Source organism: Herpailurus yagouaroundi, unplaced genomic scaffold (genome assembly GCF_014898765.1).
Source record: "Herpailurus yagouaroundi ecotype Mexico unplaced genomic scaffold, PumYag 196, whole genome shotgun sequence".
Taxonomy (NCBI): Eukaryota; Metazoa; Chordata; class Mammalia; order Carnivora; family Felidae; genus Herpailurus; species Herpailurus yagouaroundi.
The window spans coordinates 16,985,843-17,005,217 of NW_024412427.1; the positions used below are offsets into that span (position 1 = coordinate 16,985,843).

General features: G+C 56.5%; 1 protein-coding gene and 1 pseudogene across 1 annotated transcript; one reads left to right on the plus strand and one right to left on the minus strand.

Annotated features, from left to right (window-relative positions):
- The first annotated feature begins 291 nt into the window (after positions 1-291).
- HSPA12B (heat shock protein family A (Hsp70) member 12B) lies at positions 292-19,333 on the plus strand. Its single transcript, XM_040447578.1, has 13 exons — positions 292-442; positions 5,555-5,614; positions 7,412-7,509; positions 8,475-8,599; positions 12,089-12,275; positions 12,622-12,726; positions 13,026-13,142; positions 15,071-15,245; positions 16,154-16,240; positions 16,680-16,784; positions 16,893-17,151; positions 17,618-17,721; positions 18,340-19,333. Exons 2-13 carry the CDS (start codon positions 5,572-5,574, stop codon positions 18,975-18,977), a joined length of 2,043 nt encoding a protein of 680 aa, XP_040303512.1. The 5' UTR covers positions 292-442; positions 5,555-5,571; the 3' UTR covers positions 18,978-19,333.
- LOC121012439 (ubiquitin-like protein FUBI) lies at positions 10,439-11,133 on the minus strand (annotated as a pseudogene).
- Positions 19,334-19,375: the final 42 nt, after the last annotated feature.

Genomic DNA, 19,375 nt, shown 5'->3' on the forward strand with positions numbered 1-19,375 from the left:
GGGCCTGTAGGGGCGAGGAGGGGGAGCCCCCTCGGCCGCAGGAGGACAACGAGGCGTCTGGAATTCCTCTTTCCTCCCTCCACCTCCCCTTCTCACACTTCGCCCCCTCCCACCCCCCAGGCTGCCGGCGGGGCGGAGGGGGGAGGCGCAGCGACGGGGCGCAGGAGGGGCGCTAGGAGGGGCTGGGACGCGGGGCCGGGCTGGGCCCCTCCGAGAGGCCCGCGCAGCCAGGCCCCGCCCCGGCCTCGCACATCTGGGCCGGGAGCGCGCGACCATCCGGCCTGGGGGAGGGGGCCGCGGGCGGGGTGGGCGGCGCGGGGCGAGCCTGAGGCGCGGGCTGGGCGCACGTCGAGGGCTGTGGCTGCCGCGGCGGGTACGACCAGGGGCTGCGGACCCGGGATCGAGGCGGCCGAACCCAGGTCGAGCTGTCGGGAGGGTGGAGGTGAGTTCTGGGCGGGGGTCTCCCAGAGAGGAGAAAGGCGGCGAGCTGTGCGGTCCTGTCTGTCCCGGGCTGTAGGCTGAGAACCGACCCCCCCCCCCCAAAAAAAAACTTCCTAACCCTGGGGTGGGGGGGGGCGGGCTGGGGACAGATCCTGCAAGGCATTCTCTCCATTGGGGCTGCGGGTTCAGAAAAGCAGTTGGAGCGGCGACCTTGTATTCATATCCAGGCTCCGGGACCCCACACGCGCACTACGGAGTGTGGGGGGCTGGGGAGACCCCTGTGCCGCGGTGGGGGTGGGGCTGGGGGACTGGAGTGGGGCTGGGGTCTGCTCCGGTAAGCCAGTTTGTGGAGAACACAATGCCTAGGTCAGACGTGGAGACCTGGGGGTTGAAGTGTGTGTGTGTGTGTGTGTGTGTGTGTGTGTGTGTGTGTGTTTGGGGGAGGGAGGTCACCTGGTGGGAGAGGAGGGTCTTAGGGCCTATGGTCTGGGAAGCTCGAGAGTGGCAGTGACCAGGATGCCACAGTTCCAGACTGTGATGGCCTCCTGACCAGGGACCTCTGGATTCTCTCCACAGGCCAGCTGGGGGGCGGAGGGCCCAGGGGGGGAGGGGCGGGAGCAGGTGGGGTGGGGTCTGGGCTCCCTGTAGGGGCAATGGAGCCAGTCTGTCAAGCAGGCTTGTGTTGTGGGGAGAGAGACTGGGAGGGAGGGAGCTCTAAAATATGGCCTCGATGTGAGAGCAAGTGCAGCTTTAGAGCCCCAGAAGGTAAGGGAGGTGATGGGGGCCTGGTGGGCAGAGGATGGGAGGGGCTTTAAGCCTTGGGCTCTGTGGAACAGAGGTTGTTTGTGAACTGGAAGCCCCCATGGTGAGGACCCAAAGGGGGTGGGGCAGGATGTATGGAAAGAAAAGTTGAGGACAGGGAGGGGCCATGGGAGACCATTTATGGCACCCCCTGCCTCAGCACTGGAGGAGGCAACCTCCCTACCCCACAGCCTCCTACTGGTCCCTCTCCCAGAGGGCTCCTCTCTAGAGACAGACTGGAGCAGCTCTTTGGGTGCCATTTCTGATCTGTCCCTTGGCCCTGGTTGGCCCAACCTGTGGCTTAGGAGAAATGCCTGTGGCCTCTCTGCCTGCTGACAGAATCCCATCCCATTAAAGGGCTGGCAGGATGTTGAGCAGAAAACAGTGGATGGGAAAGGCAGGGTCCAGGCAGTCCCTGCCTGCAGGGGATGGGGGGGAACTGTAAAGATCAGGGTGGGCTCTTTGTCCTCATAGGCAGAGGACAGGTATGTGTGGAGCCCTGAAATCCAGCAACACCACACACCCTGAGTACACTTTGGGGGCATAAGTACCCAGCCTTAATGTCCCCTCCCCAGGAAGAGATCTCTGGAAAATTCTCTCCATCAGGCCAGTTCTAGGCTTTTGTGAGTCCAGGAAGCACTCTGGAATGGGAGTCTCCCGTTTCGAGTCTCTACTCAGCCACACCCTGTCATGGTCCCCAGTGACTGATAGGTCATACCTATTGGGTAGAAGTCAGGGCCAGGGGTCAGTGTGAAGCTGAAGATTAGAGATCAATATGAATCCAAGGGCTAGGGGTCACTCCATGGGAAGGTTAAGCGTCTGTCTGTGGGTAGGGTAGGGGTCAAGCTGGGGCCAGAGTTTAGCCTGTGCTTGTAGCCAGGAAATGACATTACTTTCTGTGTAAATCAAACTGCCCCACCCAGTTATGTTCAAACCCATAAGCATCCCCAGTCTGAAATTAGTCGGCCCCTGCGGTGAGGATCTACTTTGCCCCCTTTCCAGCTGTGGATTCTGTCCCAGTCGTAGCTTTGAGAAACCAATACTGTCCTTAAGTGTTTCTGGGTGCATATGCATGATGGGGGATGTCCCAAAGACATATGGGGCCACCAGCCCCTTCTACCTCCAACTCTCAAGGAATTGGCAGGATCCCCCTTCTTTAACACAGATTGATTCAGGTCCTCCCCCCCCCATCAAAGAACTCAGAATGATTAGAATAAAAGTCTCAATAAGACCAAAAACTTCTAACAAGAGAAAATTCAGAATCCACATCATGAAGGATAAGAATAACTGCTCACATATGGGGCTCCTGGGTGGCTGTCTGTTGAGCATCCGACTTTGGCTCAGGTCATGATCTCACTGTTTGTGAGTTCAAGCCCCACATCAGAATCTGTGCTGACAGCTCAGTCTGGAGTCTGCTTCAGATTCTGTGTCTCCCTCTCTCTCTGCCCATCCCCCGCTCTCTCTCTCAAAAATAAATAAACATTAAAAAAAGAAGAACTGCTCACATCTGTCCAAGTTCCTGCCCTTATCAACCACCTTCCTTATCTGGACTTGTAGGTCTTAACAAGCCCCCTGCATACCCCATTTTACAGGAAAGACACTGAAGCACAGAGAGGCGACATGATGCACTCTGGCCAGGTGCAATCGTAAACCCTTGCCGTCCCTGAGACCCCAGTGTAGGCACGATCCGTGTCCACATGCTCAGAGACAGGAGATAACTGGACCAGCTTCAGATAGGTGGGAGGACTGTAGGCACACAGTTTGGACATGGAATCCAGCTTAGAGGGATGATTCCTGAGTCTTCTTTTCCTGGTAGCTCTAGATTGAGTCTCCTCTAAATACAGTAGAGCCTTCATCCAGAAAATCCATTCATTCATTCAACCACTTAGCACAGAGCCTGATGCAAACAAATGCTCAATAAGTTTTTTTTGCTCAAGAATCGAAACAATGCACAGACAGGGCTGTCAGCTTCCCCCTTGTGGCCTCAATCCACAGGGTGTGCTATGGTCAATACCGTCAACTCTCTCAGAGGGAGAAAAACCCAATCTATGGTGTTTGCCAATTTCCTTGGTGTAAATACTTGTACCATGGCTAATTTCAAGTTAACCCATGTGATGTCCGTGAATGCAGAGTTGGAGAGAGATGCAGAATCAGCTCTCATGGCTGGGGAGGCTCACCTCCAGCACACCACTCCCTCTCCCTGCACTCAGCCCCTGTCCTGGCTCTCAAGGCCCACACCCATGCGCACTATTTGCCTTCCTGTTTCTTAGCATCACTCTGCTGTTCTGAGTGCCCCAAAGCCGCCCCTGTCTTTCCCGTGATGCTCACTCCTGGGCATCCAATTGTGCGCCTCTGCTGACAACAGGATTGCATGTATCTGGAAATGTCTATGGTGCTGGCCATGCAGGAGTATCCTGGACATGTCTGAGTGTCCGTCCACAATGGGGCTGGGCTGTGTAAACTGTGTGTGAGCAAGGGTGCGTGCTGTGCATATGTGTGCATGCGTGTGATGGTGCCCAGCTCTGCGCTCACTTGCATTCTGTTAGCAAAACTTCCTGATCAGGCCACTGGCTACAGAGAGGGAGGGGGCTCTGAGCAGCCTCACCTTTGTTTAGGGGGGCTGCCAGGCCCACAGCTGAGGACTTTAGCACAGGTTATCTGAAGATCGGCCCAGGAACACGTTAAGCAGCACTTCTCAAACTTTCATGTGCACAGATCTTGTTAAAATGCAAGTTCTGACTCAACAGGTCTTGAGCGGGGCCTGAGGTTGTGCATTTCTAACAGCTCCCAGGGGGCTCCGGTGCTGCTGCCTCTAGCCTGGCCCCCAGACACAAACTCAGGTTGCTCCCATCTTAGAAAAGAAAATGAAAGCACATCTTCCCGTCCTCAGGCTTTCTGTTCCTCCAGCTACTGCCCTCACACCAGCCCCTGACCTCAGCCATGCTTCTTGGAAGTGCTCACTGCATTCTCTTACCCTCTGCTCGCTCCTTGCCCGGGCTCACTTGACTTCTACCCCATCTCTTTCATTCTGCCAAAATGATGGCCTTGGGCCATTAGAACAGGTGTTGCAAGGCTCCTCTAATAACCTCTAAAGGCATCTAGCTTCGCGTACTTCTCTTAGATCTGAGATCTTCATGGGACCATAGCAAGCATCCAGTCTTCTCCAGCAGCAGACCTTCCTCCAGCCAGCCTTTCCGTGCTGGTTCTCCCTACTCTTGCCCCACTACTCCCTGCCAGGCCTCCCTTGACATGACTCCCAAATGTGCATCTCCCCCTCAGCTTTCTCTCTGACCTCTGCATCATACACCATCTGGCTCCTTGGTCTGTTCTCTGGGAAGTTTCAATACTGCACCCAGAACTCTGCCCCTTTCCCCTGCCAGCCTGCTCTTCTCCGGTATTCTCCATCTCACTGTCCATCCCCTAGCTCGAGTCGGACAATGTCACCCTTGACATCTTCGTCCTAATCCCCAATATCCAATCCAGCCATCTTCTATCAGCCCTGTTGGTCTCTGTAACTTCAGAACTCGACTTCTGTCTCAAGACACATAGCTACCACCATCATCTGTCGCCTGGTGCCCCCATAGGGCTTCTGCTTCCAAACTGCCTGCTGCAATCTGCACTCTCCATACAGCCAAGGGACTTTTTTAAAATGCAGATTTAGTCATGCCCCCAATTCTGCTCAGCTACTTCAAACCTTTCAAGATCTGCTGTTCCCCGTCATATAAAACCAAATCTAAAATAGGGTCCTGGAGGGTCTGCCTAGAGGATCAGCCCAGCCCGGCCCAGCCTCTCTCTCTAGCCTTACCAAGCCTTTCTGCTTGGTTTGTATCCAGCTGTGACCTTGACAGCATCATTTGTAATCTCAAATTCACTTCGGTGATTATCCTACTGTAATCAGTTTCCCCACCAGGCTGTAGGCCTCCAGGGCGGGAACAGTGTCTCTCTGGGTCGCTAATGTCTGCTAACACCTGGCACAGAGTGGGCACTCGAAAACATTTAGGAGCATCCTGATTCCAACAAAGCAAATGTTAAGACATTTTGGAGACAAGCTGGCACTGTGGGACTGAACGTTAGCCGAGCCTGAGGAATTGCTGTTAATATTGTCACACATGATGAGGATGTTGCAACGACGTTTGTGGAGTCTTTATCTGTTGGAGCGACGTATTGAAGAATTTATAGGTGAAACAACGTGATGTCTGGGATTCGCTTCAAAGGACTCTAGCCAAAAGTAAATAACTAAAATAAATAAGCTTTCAATAAGGGAACAAAGGAACAAATAAATGCCATTCTGTTTGTCTGTTCCTGTTGACAGTCACAGGGCCTGCAGAGATGCTGGCTGTCCCAGAGATGGGCCTGCAAGGGCTGTACATTGGTAAGACTCTCCTCCCTCCCCCAGCCTGTGCCCTGACCCACCACCCCTCTCATCCTGACACTGAGACCCACCTCCAGCCTGCACATGGGCAACTCTCCCAGACGAGGTTCTTGAGACAGTGTGTTTGTGCAGGAAGGGTTGGTGCTTACAGGACTGTGTGTGTGAGTGTGTGTCTATGAGTATGTGCACAGCGGGTCTGTGTGCACAGGACTGAATGAGTTTGCATGTCTTGGGCAGGGTCTGTGTACACGGGACCTGGTATGAGTGTGAGTGTGTATGTCTGTGTGTGTCTGTGTCTGTCTGCCTGAGGGAAGTCTGTGTGCAAGGCCTTGTATGAGAGTGTATATATTGGCAGGTGGTCTGCATGCACAGAATTCTGTGCGTGTACACCTTCATCTGCCTCTGGCCTGGTCTGGGAGCAGGCTCTGGGCTCTCTGCAGGGGTGGGAGGCCAGAGGGCCACTCCTCAGGAAGTCCATTAACAAAGACCTGGTGGGCTGGGCCTTCCTTCCTGCCTCCCTTCCCAGGCCCAAGCCACAGCAACTTGGCCCCTCAAGCTGGAGCTGGTGGCAGGGCCCAGGCCCGTACTGGCCGCTTAGAAAAAGGAGCCCTGGGACACTGACCACCATAACCCTGCCCCTCCAGCACCTCAAGACAGACTCTGGCCCTGTCCAGGCACTTCCTAGAATCCCCCTCATGTACATGTTCCCAGGGTATCCCCAGGCCAGCAAGAGCTGGGACCTATCAGGGCACACAGCAGGGTAGCTACTGAAGGAATACAGGACCTGGCCTAAAGCAAGCCAGACCAGTTGACGTGTCCACGGGTCTTCATGCAAGACCCCATCAGCCTCCTGGACCAGCCTCCCTGTCCCCACACATGAATCTCAGGGCAGCCCAGCACTGCTGGTAGGGGCCTTAGCAACGCCCAGTGGGGTGGTGATGAGCCACCAGCCCACACCTAGGGGATTTCCAGCCAGGCAGGCCCCTAAACTGCCTGATCCTCCAAGCCAGGCTTTGGGCTGCCTTCTGGAGCTGCTGTTTCCTCCCAGCGAAGGTCCAGCTCAGTGCTGGGCCTGAGAGAGGGTTTCAGTGGGACCTCCTGCCCCCAGATGCTGGCTCCAGGTTTCCGTGTGTTGTAGGGAAGGGAGGCTCAAAATCCAACTTCCTAGTGTTGTGGACTTGCCTCAGCTCAGAGCTGGGCTGGGGGAAGCACCATTCCCCTTCTTGATCCTCACCACACAGCCAGCTGGGCCTATCCTTGGCCCTTGGTAGAGGGAGGGGGAGAGGGAGGGTGATTCCCTGGGGTCCTGATTAGAACCATGTGGCCAGACTAGTGGGGAGGGGAGCAGCCCCTCCTGCTGCTCAGTTCCGTCTGCAGTTCCCCAGCTCTTCTGGATTCTCTGCCCTCCACCCTCACCCTGCCCCAGGAGCCCACTCACCCATCTCTCCTGCTCTTCTGTCTCTAGACTCAGTCTCCCCCAGTCCCCATAATTCTTCTCTATCTCTCCCCTCGCCTGCTGTGCCCCTGCTGTGTCTTAGGGATGCTGGGGGAGACAAGGAGTCCTCAGGCGAGGCATGGGTCACCCTCCAGGGATGGGTCACCTCAAATCGATAACAGGCCCTCAGTCCTCCCCTGCCTGCCTCAGTCTTGTCCTTCCTTCCCTCCCCAACTATTTCCCCTTCCGCGGCAGGGTGCCCCTTGCCTCAGCCCAGCAAGGACTGATGGAGAACCTCCCAGTGCCCAGTCACCGGCTCCTAACCTGATGGTGTGCCAGAGTAACTTACCCTCTCTTTGCAGGCTCTAGCCCCGAGCGGTCCCCCGTGCCCAGCCCGCCCGGCTCCCCAAGGACCCAGGAAAGCTGTGGCATTGCCCCCCTCACACCCTCGCAGTCTCCAGTAAGCCCGGGAACAGGGATCCTGGTGGTGGGTGGCCTGGGTGGTATGGAGGCAGGTCACACTCCAGAAAGCAAGGCCTGGTGTCTAGCAGAGCCCTAGCAGGGCCTGGGTTGGGCTGGGGGTGCTGCCTGGATCTTGCCCTTGCATTCTCCAGTCATGTCCCCCCCCCCAGAAGAGTTAGCCTTAGGTGACCTTGGACTGTAGGGGTAACAGTCTACTAAGGCGAGCCCAATGTAACTAACACCCAGACAGCACCACTCTGGGGTGACACCCATAGACCATAGCCTGCCTAGGGTAAGGAGACTTCTGACATGTGGTGGTATATCTGGGGAAGAGAAGACACATATTGCTAAGCGTTAGTTTGGAAACTACTAGCTTGAAGTATCCAGGATATAACCTTCTCCCAAACTCCCTGGGTCACCCCACCCAGGATGGCCTCACCTAGTGATGCAGCCTGGAGACCCCCTTGTTCTTAGGGAGCCCAGGCCTGGCCTGGGAGAAGGCAGAACCGCTCTGGGCACATGCACAGGCCTTTCTTCTCTGCCACAAAACTGACAGAATCCGGTCGTGTCACTGTGGACACAAAGATCTAGGGGGTCAAATATACACAGGTCTGTGTGTTACCAAAGCTGCCCAGAAGAGCGAGATTGCTCTCAGCTGGGCCGGGGCTGTGCGGTGCTGTGAGATGGGGGTGGGGCTCAGGCCAGCCAGGCAGAAGGTGGACAGAGAACCGAAAGAGGAAAGCAAGAGCTTACACCACAAGCTGCAGAGGGTGACCTGAGACCTTGGGCTTCTGAGCAGTTGCAGTTCCAGGGCTTAGCCTGGAGGCTTTGAGGGGAAGGGATTTGGGGCAGGTGGCTAGAGCCGGGGCCAGTCTGGACCACAGCCGGGGGAGAGGAGGGGCTTCAGCAGGCAGTCAGTCGGGCCCTTGGGCTGCTGCCTGACTCTGGATCTTGTCCTCACAGAAGCCGGAGGCCCGAGCCCCGCAGCATGCTCCCTTCTCTGTGGTGGTGGCCATTGACTTTGGCACCACCTCCAGTGGCTATGCCTTCAGCTTTGCCAGTGATCCTGAAGCCATCCACATGATGAGGTGAGGGTGGCTGAGCTGGGAGATTGGGGCGGGGGGTCCTCACTCCCTGGGATGGACCTGGTCTCAGAAAGACTGTCACTGAAGAGACATGGGGTCTCTCCAGAGCTCCCTCCATCCCTAGCTTGGGGCTTCCTGTGGGGGCAGAAAGTTAGAGGATGGGTCCTAGGCCTGGGCCCCATCCTCAATTAGAGAAACACCCAATAGAAATATTGGGTTTCGGGTTTTTTTTAAGTTTATTTATTTATTTTGAGAGAGAGGAGTGCAAGCAAGGGAGGGAGAGAGAGAGAGGAAGACAGAATCCCATGCAGGCTCCATGCTGTCAGCAGAGCCCAGCATGAGTCTCAACCTATGAACGGTGAGATCATGACCTGAGCCGAAATCAAGAATCTGATGTTTAACCAACTGAGCCACCCAGGAGCCCCTGGGCTTCGTTTTTAATTTTAAAAAATGTTACAGTTAAATACACAAATGCCTTTCTGGGCTTGTACACAAAGGCACACAGGCATATATGCACATATATGTGTCTGTAAAATAAAAGTGGGAGGGGTGTCTGGTGGCTCAGTCGGTTAAGCATCCAACTTTGGCTCAGGTCATGATCTCGTGGTCCACAAGTTCGAGCTCCAGGTTGGGCTCTGTGCTGACAGCTCAGAGCCTGGAGCCTGCTTCTGGTTCTCTGTCTCCCTCTCTCTCTGCCCCTCCGCCACTCACACTCTGTCTCTCTTTCAAAAATAAATAAACACTAAAGAAAGAATTTAAAATAAAAATGGGATATCATACAACTTGCCTTACTTTAAGCTTTCAACATTATTTTGTAGATGTTTTGTGTCAACACATAAAGCCACAATTTCTTTCTTCTTTTTTTTTTTTTTTTCAAATCCACCTGCTTTATTTTTTCTTAAAAAAGGAAAAAGAAAAATGAACCAGCCAAACAAAAACAAGGCAGCCGCCTGGCTCCCTTGGGCTCTGGGCATGCATCTTGGTTGACAGGACTGTTCTTATATAGGCTCCTGCTGAAGCCACAATTTCCTTTAACAGCTGCGGAGTACAGACATAATTTGTCCACTTTTCTACTGATAGTTTTAGGAGGTTTCTTGTCCTCTAATTTTTCACTATTACACAAAGTGCTGCAATGAATGTCCTTCCTTGAAAACCTGTGCTGGGATTTCTGCGCAGTAGACTCCTACAGGCAGATTCCTAGGTTCAACACTTCAGGTGAAGGACAGGGACATGAAGGATCAGAGGGCTGAGTTGACAAGTTACACAGCTGTTATGAAAGAGATGTTCAAAAAAAATACATCCTAATATAGTTGAGTTTTGTTTGAACAACACATTTGATACTCCCCTCCAGGCCTCAAGACCCTGATCCTTTATGTCTTAGGGAAGCTGCAGCCAGTAGGTGGAAGGCCCTTCTAGAAGACCCCAAAGCTCCAACCCAGATTGGGATGAGGGAGCAAAGGGGCTTCCCCAGGGCCCAGAAGGGTAGATGGCAGGGTGGATGGAGAAACAAACATAAGGGTTACTTCCCCAAAGATACAAGGAACTTGACCTGCATGAGCATGAACTGCCCTTCCCCTTTCTCTGCTCCACCCACATCCACATTTAGGCCACAATGGCTCTGGGCACTTACAGCCCTCAAGGGGCTGCAGGACATCCCAGCTGTCATGTTTGTCAGTGCACACCGTTGAGACCATGCTGGACCCTATGTTGGGGCAGAGGACACAAGAAAGGACAGTGTCGCAGTCCTGTGGACGAGACAGTCACAGGAAGTAATTGGGGGACATCTTGGCTTCTTCCCAAACCCTCCCCACCCTACCAGTCACCAAGCCCTATCACTTCTACCTCTCTAGTATCTCTGGAACACCCAGCCACTTCTCTCCACAGCCACAACCCCTAAGTTCAGCCCCACCCACTCTCACCTGGATGGTTGCAAAATCCTCGTCTCTGGTTTTCCTTCTCCATTTTTCCTCCCCTCCATCTGTTGCCATGTGGGGACCAGTGACCTTTCTTTTTTCTTTTTCTCTTTTCTTTTCTTTTCTTTTTTCTTTTCTTTTCTCTTCTCTTCTCTTTTCTTTTCTTTCTTTCTTTTTTGACTCGCTAAGTAGCTTTATTAGAGAAAGCCAGGATTACAAAGGACTTAAGAGTTGGCATTGGGCCCCTTCTTTTGACAATGGTGGGCACAACATTAACAAAGCACCAGTTTTACTGCATCCACTGCTTGGCCTGGCCTGTCTTCTTTTTCTCCTGTTTGGCCACTTTGGGAGTCTGCCCCCTTACTTTCCCAGCATGGCCCAGAGAACCATGGACTTTGCCTCCAAGCATGTGGATGGTTCCCCCAGAGTGGTCAGAGCCTCTACCCCACACAGGCCCTGATAACTTCATCTTCTAGGGGTGTGCCTGTCAAGAGCACGATTTGATCTCCTTGGAGCATGGCCCTCCAACAAGTCCATGTGAGCCTTGATCTGGGTAACTGTCTCCTGGCTAGCCACCTCGAGGGTGTGTAGCTCCTGGGTGTGAACAAAAAGCTACATATCAGCGACTGAATGGTGGTCACTGCTGCTGCTACCACAAAGATCAACCGGTGACTTTTCTAAAAGCAAATGTGGTCATGATTCTTCATTCTTCTACTTAAAGCCCACCAAAAGAATTCAGATGTGGCATTTGATGCTCTTCCCTAGCTGACCTTAACATTCCTGTATTTTCTCCTTCTGCATTTTGAGCCAGCCTGTAGCTGGTTATCCCTGCGCTTTCACACCTCTCCACATGCTGTGCCTTCTGCCTGGATTCCCAGTTCTCTCCCCTAAAGGCTGCAGGGGACAAGCTTGGCCTAGAGGGTTCAGGACATCAGAGAAGTTAGAGGAAGGGGAGAAACAAGTTGCCAGACCAGTGAACTAGACCAGGAGTTCTGGGTGGAGATCCACATGGTGCCTGCAGATAGGGAGGTTTGGAATCTCATTCAGGTTTGGGGATCCTGCTGGAGGTGCAGTCAACTGGGGTGTAGCTGTTGAAGTGGGTCAGATAGGAAGGATCACAAATGCTTTGAAGAAGCTTGGCGGTGGAAGACAGCCTACAGGAGGGCACACCATCTGGCTGGGAGAAAGCCTCTGCTAGAGTCCTCAAGAGATACGTCAGGAGGCCAGACCCAGGCAGGTGGATGATGGCCTGCTGCTGCTTAAGGAGGGAGGCGCAGGCCAATGGTGTACCTCATGGAAGGAAGCAGGAGCTGAGAATGTTGATAGGTCCTGTGGCCCCATGGATAGAAAGGATCCCATGAGCAGCATTTTATGGAGATTTGACTGGATGCCAAGCACTGTCTTCACGAGAACTCTAAGAGGTAGGTACTATTATTATCTCCATATTACACGTAGGAGGACAGCTGCTCAGGAAGGCTAGGTGGCCTGCCCAAGGTCACACAGCTGATTCCAGAGCGGGTACCCAACCTCAGGAAGGGAGGGTTTCGCTGACAACACTGACAGTCCTGTGCCCCCACAGGAAATGGGAGGGCGGGGACCCAGGAGTGGCCCACCAGAAGACTCCCACCTGCCTGCTGTTGACCCCGGAGGGCGCCTTTCACAGCTTTGGCTACACTGCCCGCGATTACTACCACGATCTGGACCCTGAGGAGGCGCGGGACTGGCTCTATTTCGAGAAGTTCAAGATGAAGATCCACAGCGCCACTGTAAGGCACATTCTGGCTCGGGACACTCCAGCCAGGGAGGCGGGGACAGGAGGGGAAAGGGCAGGGCTCAAGGAGGGTGAGCAAAGGTAAAAGGTGAGGAGAGGCTGAGGGGGCTTGGGAGTCAAAGTGGAGGAGGGGCTAAGGGGTGAGGCCGGGATTAGAGGAGGGCGGGGCTAAAGAGAGGGCTGGGGACAGAACTGGTGTTCTCCTGGATTAGCAGGAGAGCCCAGCTGAGCCCACACTTCGGAGGGGAAGCACCAGGAAATGGCGTGATTTTCAGAGAGAGTTTGTCAGGAAATGGGGGTAGAGCTATGGCCTCCTGCAGAATCGCCTATGTTCCTGCTAGGATCTCACCCTGAAGACCCAGCTAGAGGCCGTAAACGGAAAGAAAATGCCTGCCCTGGAGGTGTTCGCCCATGCCCTACGCTTCTTCAAGGAGCATGCCCTTCAGGTGTGCTGTGGCCCCATCCCTGCCCACCGGGGCAGGGACCCCCGCCAGGTCCATCTTTTCCTGTCAGCCCATCCGTTAGAGGTCAGAGGTCATTTTCGCCAGCCCCTGCCTTCCTATCTGATGGAGCCTGCATGGGCCATACGGGTGTTGGGGGAGGAGGTGTTAGGAATTCTTCCAACTCAGCTGGGAAGTCCTTCCTGAGGCCTGATTAGTCCCTCCAGTTCCCATAGAAGGCTGAAGACACCTCCCACCCCTGCAACCCAAGCCAGCCTACCTCTCATTGCCCCCTCCTGCTCCAGGAGCTGAGGGAGCAGTGCCCATCGCTGCCAGAGAAGGACACCGTGCGCTGGGTGTTGACGGTGCCTGCCATCTGGAAACAGCCTGCCAAGCAGTTCATGCGTGAGGCTGCCTATCTGGTAAGGATGTGCAAGGCAGACCAGTGGGCATAGCTCTGGAGGGCTCTAGGGACGGCCCCAGACTCTCATTCACCCACCACCCTTGGGACTGGTCACTGTGTACAAAGACCTCTGGCTTTCCCCTGCTGGGCATTTTGGAAGGTTGTCGCCACCAGGAGAGGGTGTGAGCCTGCAGGAACAGAGAGCAGAGGGACGAGAGGCATGGCCCAGGCCAGCTTAGCCAGCGTCTTAAGTCGGGTTTCCTAGCAGAGCCCAAGATGGGTCCTATGCATGTGGTGTACTGGAGAAGGGCTCTTGGGAGAAAGAGGAGTGAAGGAAATGGGCCAAGAGAAAGAGCCGAGCAGGAATGTGGTCTCAACTGGAGTCTAGCCTCAGCCCAATCCCACGAAGAGCACTGGAGGGAGAACTGTACCCAGCAGTTGACCACAGGAAGGCAAGGGGGCCCGCTTTTTGTATATCCATATCAGTCTGTTGTTGGTTGCTGGAGGTGAGGGGGAAACCTTTCCAAGTGAGGTGTTTTCCATTCAGCTGAGGGCAGTTCTCTAGAGAAGGGGGGGGCAGCTGGGAGCCAGTAGCAGGCAACACACAGTAGCTGGGCAGCCAGCTCCGGTATTTTCAGGGGCTCCACCACCATGCCCCAGCCACTGTAAGCTCTGCAGTAGGGGAGACAGGACTACGAAACTATGAAGGGAGGTGATTTGGGTCAATGCTTCCTGGGCTTCCTACCATAAGAGATGCCCAAAGGTCTGGAGACTGGGGGGACCTGAGTGCACAACTCAGGCTCCCCCACCTCCAGTAAGATGGGGTGGGGAAAGAGGGGAGCACAGCCTCTCAGAGCAAAACTCATTGTTTGGTCCTCCCCCTGGGGCCTTGGGGGACACCCAAGGACCTCCAAAAGGTTTGCCTGTGCACCCCCTGGAAGATACCAGAACCCTCAACCCCCCACGCTCCTGTGGGCCAGGCATGCCCCAGGTGCCAGGTCTGCAGGTGCCTACACTTGTCACTGGAAAGAGCTAACCCTGAGGTGGTGGGCATTCCCCCACCCCACAGAGACCAGGATGAAAGCAAGGCTGTGCCCAGCCAGAATAAACACCCCCCCACCCTAGTGCCCCCTGCTGGTTTATCCACTCTGCTTCCTCCCACACTGTTCCTGGCTGCCAGCTCAGGAAGGGCTGGCCCTGGGCAGGAAGTCTCGATACCCACCCGTCCCCAACCCCCACCTGGTCAGAATCCAGGGAACCCCACAAAACCATAAAGTACTTCCCACAGGGATCCCCTGTCCCAATATAGGAAGTAACAGATCCCAAGTGTTTTTCTCCTCACAGCTGGCCCCTCCTGGCACCTGTAATTTCACTGTTGAGAGTCTCTTGATGCCTATATCTGATTCTCTGGGGAACAGAGTTCTCCTGGGACTGGGGAGGCCTGTGGCTGTTATCTGACACCAGCCTGGTGAAGGAAAAGGGCTCAGTGAGCCAAAGGTGACCCCCCCCCCCCAATACCACCTCCTCTGATTGGTGGTCTGGCCATTACACCCCATACACACTGTGCTAGAGTCTGGGCTTACAGCCTCAGCCAGTGCTCAGCTGGCCAGCCCTGTACCTGTGAAGGGGACCTTGCTACAGCCTGGGCAGCTTAGAGGGGCACGTCCCAGATGCTCTAGGTTTTCACTGTCTAGGGTCTCTTCCTGCTGGGCAACCCCATGATATTCTTGGCCATGGCCATGGCCCTCCCCAGCCTGGTCACAGGGTAGCCGTGAGGCAGCTCCAAATTTGTGCAGCTTGGAGGGGCCTGGGAGGCCTAGCATGGGTGAGGTGTGATGGGGAGGAGGTGGGAGCCCCAAAGGCCCTGGTTGCCTGCCCTGAGGTGCCATCTTAGGTATGACACTTGGCCCATGGAGGTCCCTGGCCCCGCCCACCACCTATTCCCAGGCTGGCCTGGTGTCGAGGGAGGATGCAGACCAACTACTCATCGCCCTGGAGCCAGAGGCTGCCTCTGTCTATTGCCGCAAGCTGCGTCTACACCAGCTCGTGGACCTAAGCAGCCGGGCTCCAGGCAGTGGACGCCTGGGTGAGCGCCGCTCCATCGATTCCAGCTTCCGGCAGGGTGAGCTGCACTCAGGGGCACTGACTGGTGGTATTACATTTGCCCTGGGAGGGTCAGAGGGTCACTGAGGCCAGACACTCAGCCATGTCCCACACGAAGAGGACATCTCCCCCTCCCCCAGCCACGTCTCTGGTGGAATTCAGTCTGAGGAAGGAGGTGCAGCCCTGACCTGGGGAAGCCCAATCTGAGGATAGAGATTTCACCTTGTCCTGGGGGAGCACTGTCTGAGCAGGGCAGGACTCCATCCCAGTCCTGAATCTGAGGGTAGGGGGACACAACCTGCCCCGAGGGGAGGTGCTCAGGTGAGAAAGGAAAAAAATCAGCCCCTACACTGAGCCAAAGGTGGTCTTCAGTTTTCTCTTAAACAGCCACTGAATCAGCAGCTTCTCCCATCCTGGCACATCAGCTGTCTTCTTCCTCCCCCACAACAGCCCTGAGCTGCTGCTACCAAGCTCAAACTCCTGTGCCAGGGCCGTGCACTGAGACAGCTATGGTCAGTCTTAGTCACTCTCCCAGATGCCACCTCCCATGACTAGGAGAAATCCCAAGTCCCAGGCTCCCCTGGACCACCCAAGTCCCCCCCCCCCCACACACACACACACAGCTCCTCCAAGGTCTCCTAACCCCTCTTTTGCAGTGGCCCCAGCCCACCTACGTTAAGGGAATGTCCTGAGGCCAGAAATACTTCCTTCCCCTCAGCTGTTGGTCACAGCACCTGAGATTACCGCATAGGGTTTTCTGGATCCTTTGAGGTCCAGACCTTTGAGGTCTACTTAGGAGTAGAGCAGGAGTTTCAGAACTGGCTGCTCCAGATGCGCATGGAGGGTGCTGGTGGGAGGATGGGGTCGAGTGTGGTAGCTGAGGCACCTCCTTCTAACCCCACTGTTCTGCTGTCCCTCAACCCCCAGCCCGCGAGCAGCTGCGCCGGTCCCGCCACAGCCGCACGTTCCTGGTGGAGTCCGGCGTCGGAGAGCTGTGGGCAGAGATGCAAGCAGGTGGGGGTGGGGGTGGACGGGTGTTTCTTGAGCCCTGCGGGTCACCATATACTGATTGGGGGCATGGGAACATTTGCGAAGTGGGGTTCAGACCTTAGAAACGCAGACCCTCCTCCTCCATTAGCTGCACCTAACCTGTCAGTCTCATGGTCACCTGCACCCCCGCCCCACTCAGCCGCGCCCCTAACTCCCACTTCTGGAGATTCTCCGCGGATGGAGTTGCAGAGCCCTGGAAACATTTTCCTCCAAAACCTTGAGCCCGTAACCCATTGGCGTAAGGTTCAAGCACCTGAAGTCCCTTACAGCCACCCCACCCCCATCCTCCCCGCAGGCAAGGCTAGCGACTGGGGCAGGGCTGGGGGTTGGGTGAACCTGGAAGGGGCGCAGAGCTGAGGGTGCAAAGCAAGCCAGGAGTGTGTGCTCACGCTCGCCGCCGCAGGAGACCGCTACGTGGTGGCAGACTGCGGGGGAGGCACGGTGGACCTGACCGTGCACCAGCTGGAGCAGCCGCATGGCACACTAAAGGAACTCTACAAGGCATCTGGTGAGTAGCCAGCCAGCACCCTTGGTGCCCAGCGCGCCCAGGCCCCGCCAATGCCCCCTGGCGGCTGAGTCTGCGCTGCCGCCCCCTTCACTCCCTGCCGGGTCTCAGGTGGCCCCTATGGCGCGGTGGGCGTGGACCTGGCTTTTGAGCAGCTGCTGGGCCGCATCTTTGGAGAAGATTTCATCGCCACCTTCAAAAGGCAACGCCCGGCAGCCTGGGTGGATCTGACCATCGCCTTTGAGGCCCGCAAACGGACGGCAGGCCCACACCGTGCAGGGGCACTCAACATCTCGCTGCCTTTCTCCTTCATTGACTTCTACCGCAAGCAGCGAGGCCACAACGTGGAGACAGCCCTGCGCCGGAGCAGGTGGGCCCCGGGGACCAAGGACTCAAGAAGGGTTTGCGGATGCCGGACGCCCCTGCAAGGGAGGATGTGGGCCCCAGAGGACAGTGGGAGGTCTGCCCAATCTGCCCTGTGTACATGTCTTACCAGCTGGGGTCAGGGGAGGGGCCTAAGCACCCCAGCTAGAATCCTCAGGCCCGATCCGTGGCAAGAGAATCTTGAGCCCCCAGGGAAAGGGCCGACATTTTGCGCCTCCCCGCACCCCCACAGCCACACACACCATGCGGGCCAGGGCGCCTTGGCTCCTCTGCCTGGAGGCTCCTCTCCTGGGACTTCATGCCTGGAACTGGAGCAGGCAGACGGCTAAAAAGCTCCTGAGGGAGTGGGGTGGAAGGACACAACATGCAGTCAGTGCCCAGTGCACACGGGCCTGGAGCAGGGGTAGAGCTCCAGACCCCAGCCCATGAGCCTGTGCCCCCTTCACCAACAGCGTGAACTTCGTGAAGTGGTCCTCACAGGGGATGCTCAGGATGACTTGTGAGGCCATGAACGAGCTCTTTCAGCCCACGGTCAGTGGGATCATCCAGCACATAGGTGAGTACCGAAGCTTGGGTCCTCCACTAACCCCCACATTCACACTCGGACGCAGGAATGACCCCTCCTTATTAGTGCCCGGACCCTCCACACATCCAAACACCGGAATGAGACCCGGAATCATCTGGGACAACCGGAGGACACAGTATGGTGGGTATTAAGAGCTAGGAGGGATGATGTGTACAGCCTCTCCAAGTGAAAGACCCTCTGGTGCCTCAGTTTCTCATTCATAAAACGGAGTGATAGCACGGGGTTCCCAAAACTGTTATCATAGGGACTTAAAGAGCTGAAGTACTAGAGATGCGCCCACAGTGGGCAGCAGGCACTGTAAATGCGTATCCTTATCTCTTTGCCCTCCAGGACATGGAGGCGGAGGAAAGGGGGGGTAGAGTGTCAGGGAAGCAGAGCCCGTGAAGGCTGCCTGGAGCACTCGGTGAAAACTCGGTTTTTCTTCCTCAGAACCCGTCTACCGTTTTAGGGTGAGATGGCTAGCTTCTAGTTGCCAGCAGGATGCAGGATGGTGGAGGGGAGGTGCCCGAGGCCTCACCGCGGCGGCCTCAGAGGCTGGTGCTCTTTGTCACTTCCCTTTCCATCCTCTCCTCCCGCCCCCTCCCGCAGAGGCGCTGCTGGCACGGCCCGAGGTGCAGGGCGTGAAGCTGCTGTTCCTGGTGGGCGGCTTTGCCGAGTCGGCTGTGCTGCAGCACGCGGTGCAGGCGGCGCTGGGCGCCCGCGGCCTGCGCGTGGTGGTCCCGCACGACGTGGGCCTCACCATCCTCAAGGGCGCGGTGCTGTTCGGGCAGGCGCCGGGCGTGGTGCGGGTGCGCCGCTCGCCGCTCACCTACGGCGTAGGCGTGCTCAACCGATTCGTGGCTGGGCGCCACCCGCCCGAGAAACTGCTGGTCCGCGACGGCCGTCGCTGGTGCACCGACGTCTTCGAGCGCTTCGTGGCCGCCGAGCAGTCGGTGGCCCTGGGTGAGGAGGTGCGGCGCAGCTATTGCCCGGCGCGCCCGGGCCAGCGGCGCGTGCTCATCAACCTGTACTGCTGCGCCGCCGAGGACGCGCGCTTCATCACAGACCCCGGCGTGCGCAAGTGCGGCGCGCTCAGCCTGGAGCTAGAGCCCTACGACGGTGCGTCCTCCGGCCGCCGCGAGATCCGCGCCGCCATGCAGTTTGGCGACACCGAGATTAAGGTCACCGCCGTCGACGTCAGCACCAATCGCTCTGTGCGCGCCGCCATCGACTTTCTTTCCAACTGAGGGCGTGCGCGAGGACCAGTTCCCCAGTGCCAGGCCCCGCCCTCTTGTGGTCGTGGGGTCGGCTCTAGTGGATGGGCTGCTAGTTCTGAAGTCGCGCCTCTTCCCCCACCCTCTAGTTCTGAAGTCGCGCCTCTTTCCCCACCCTCCCGCCTGGGGAGATGAGGTCGCAGGATGGGTGGGGACAGACTCTGGCTTTGGAATTGGGCCCAGGTCCGCTGACTGGAAGGCTGCAGAGCCCTGCCAAGGGCTGAGGTCAAGGAATCAGAAGAGGTTTGTAAGCCGGTGCGCCCACAGGGAACACGTCACCCCGAAGGCAGAATGCACCAGAAGACCGAGCCCTGGCCTGAACTGGGGGGGAGGTGTGAAGGCAGCCGGGAGAGGCGGAGCAGGGCCGCTGC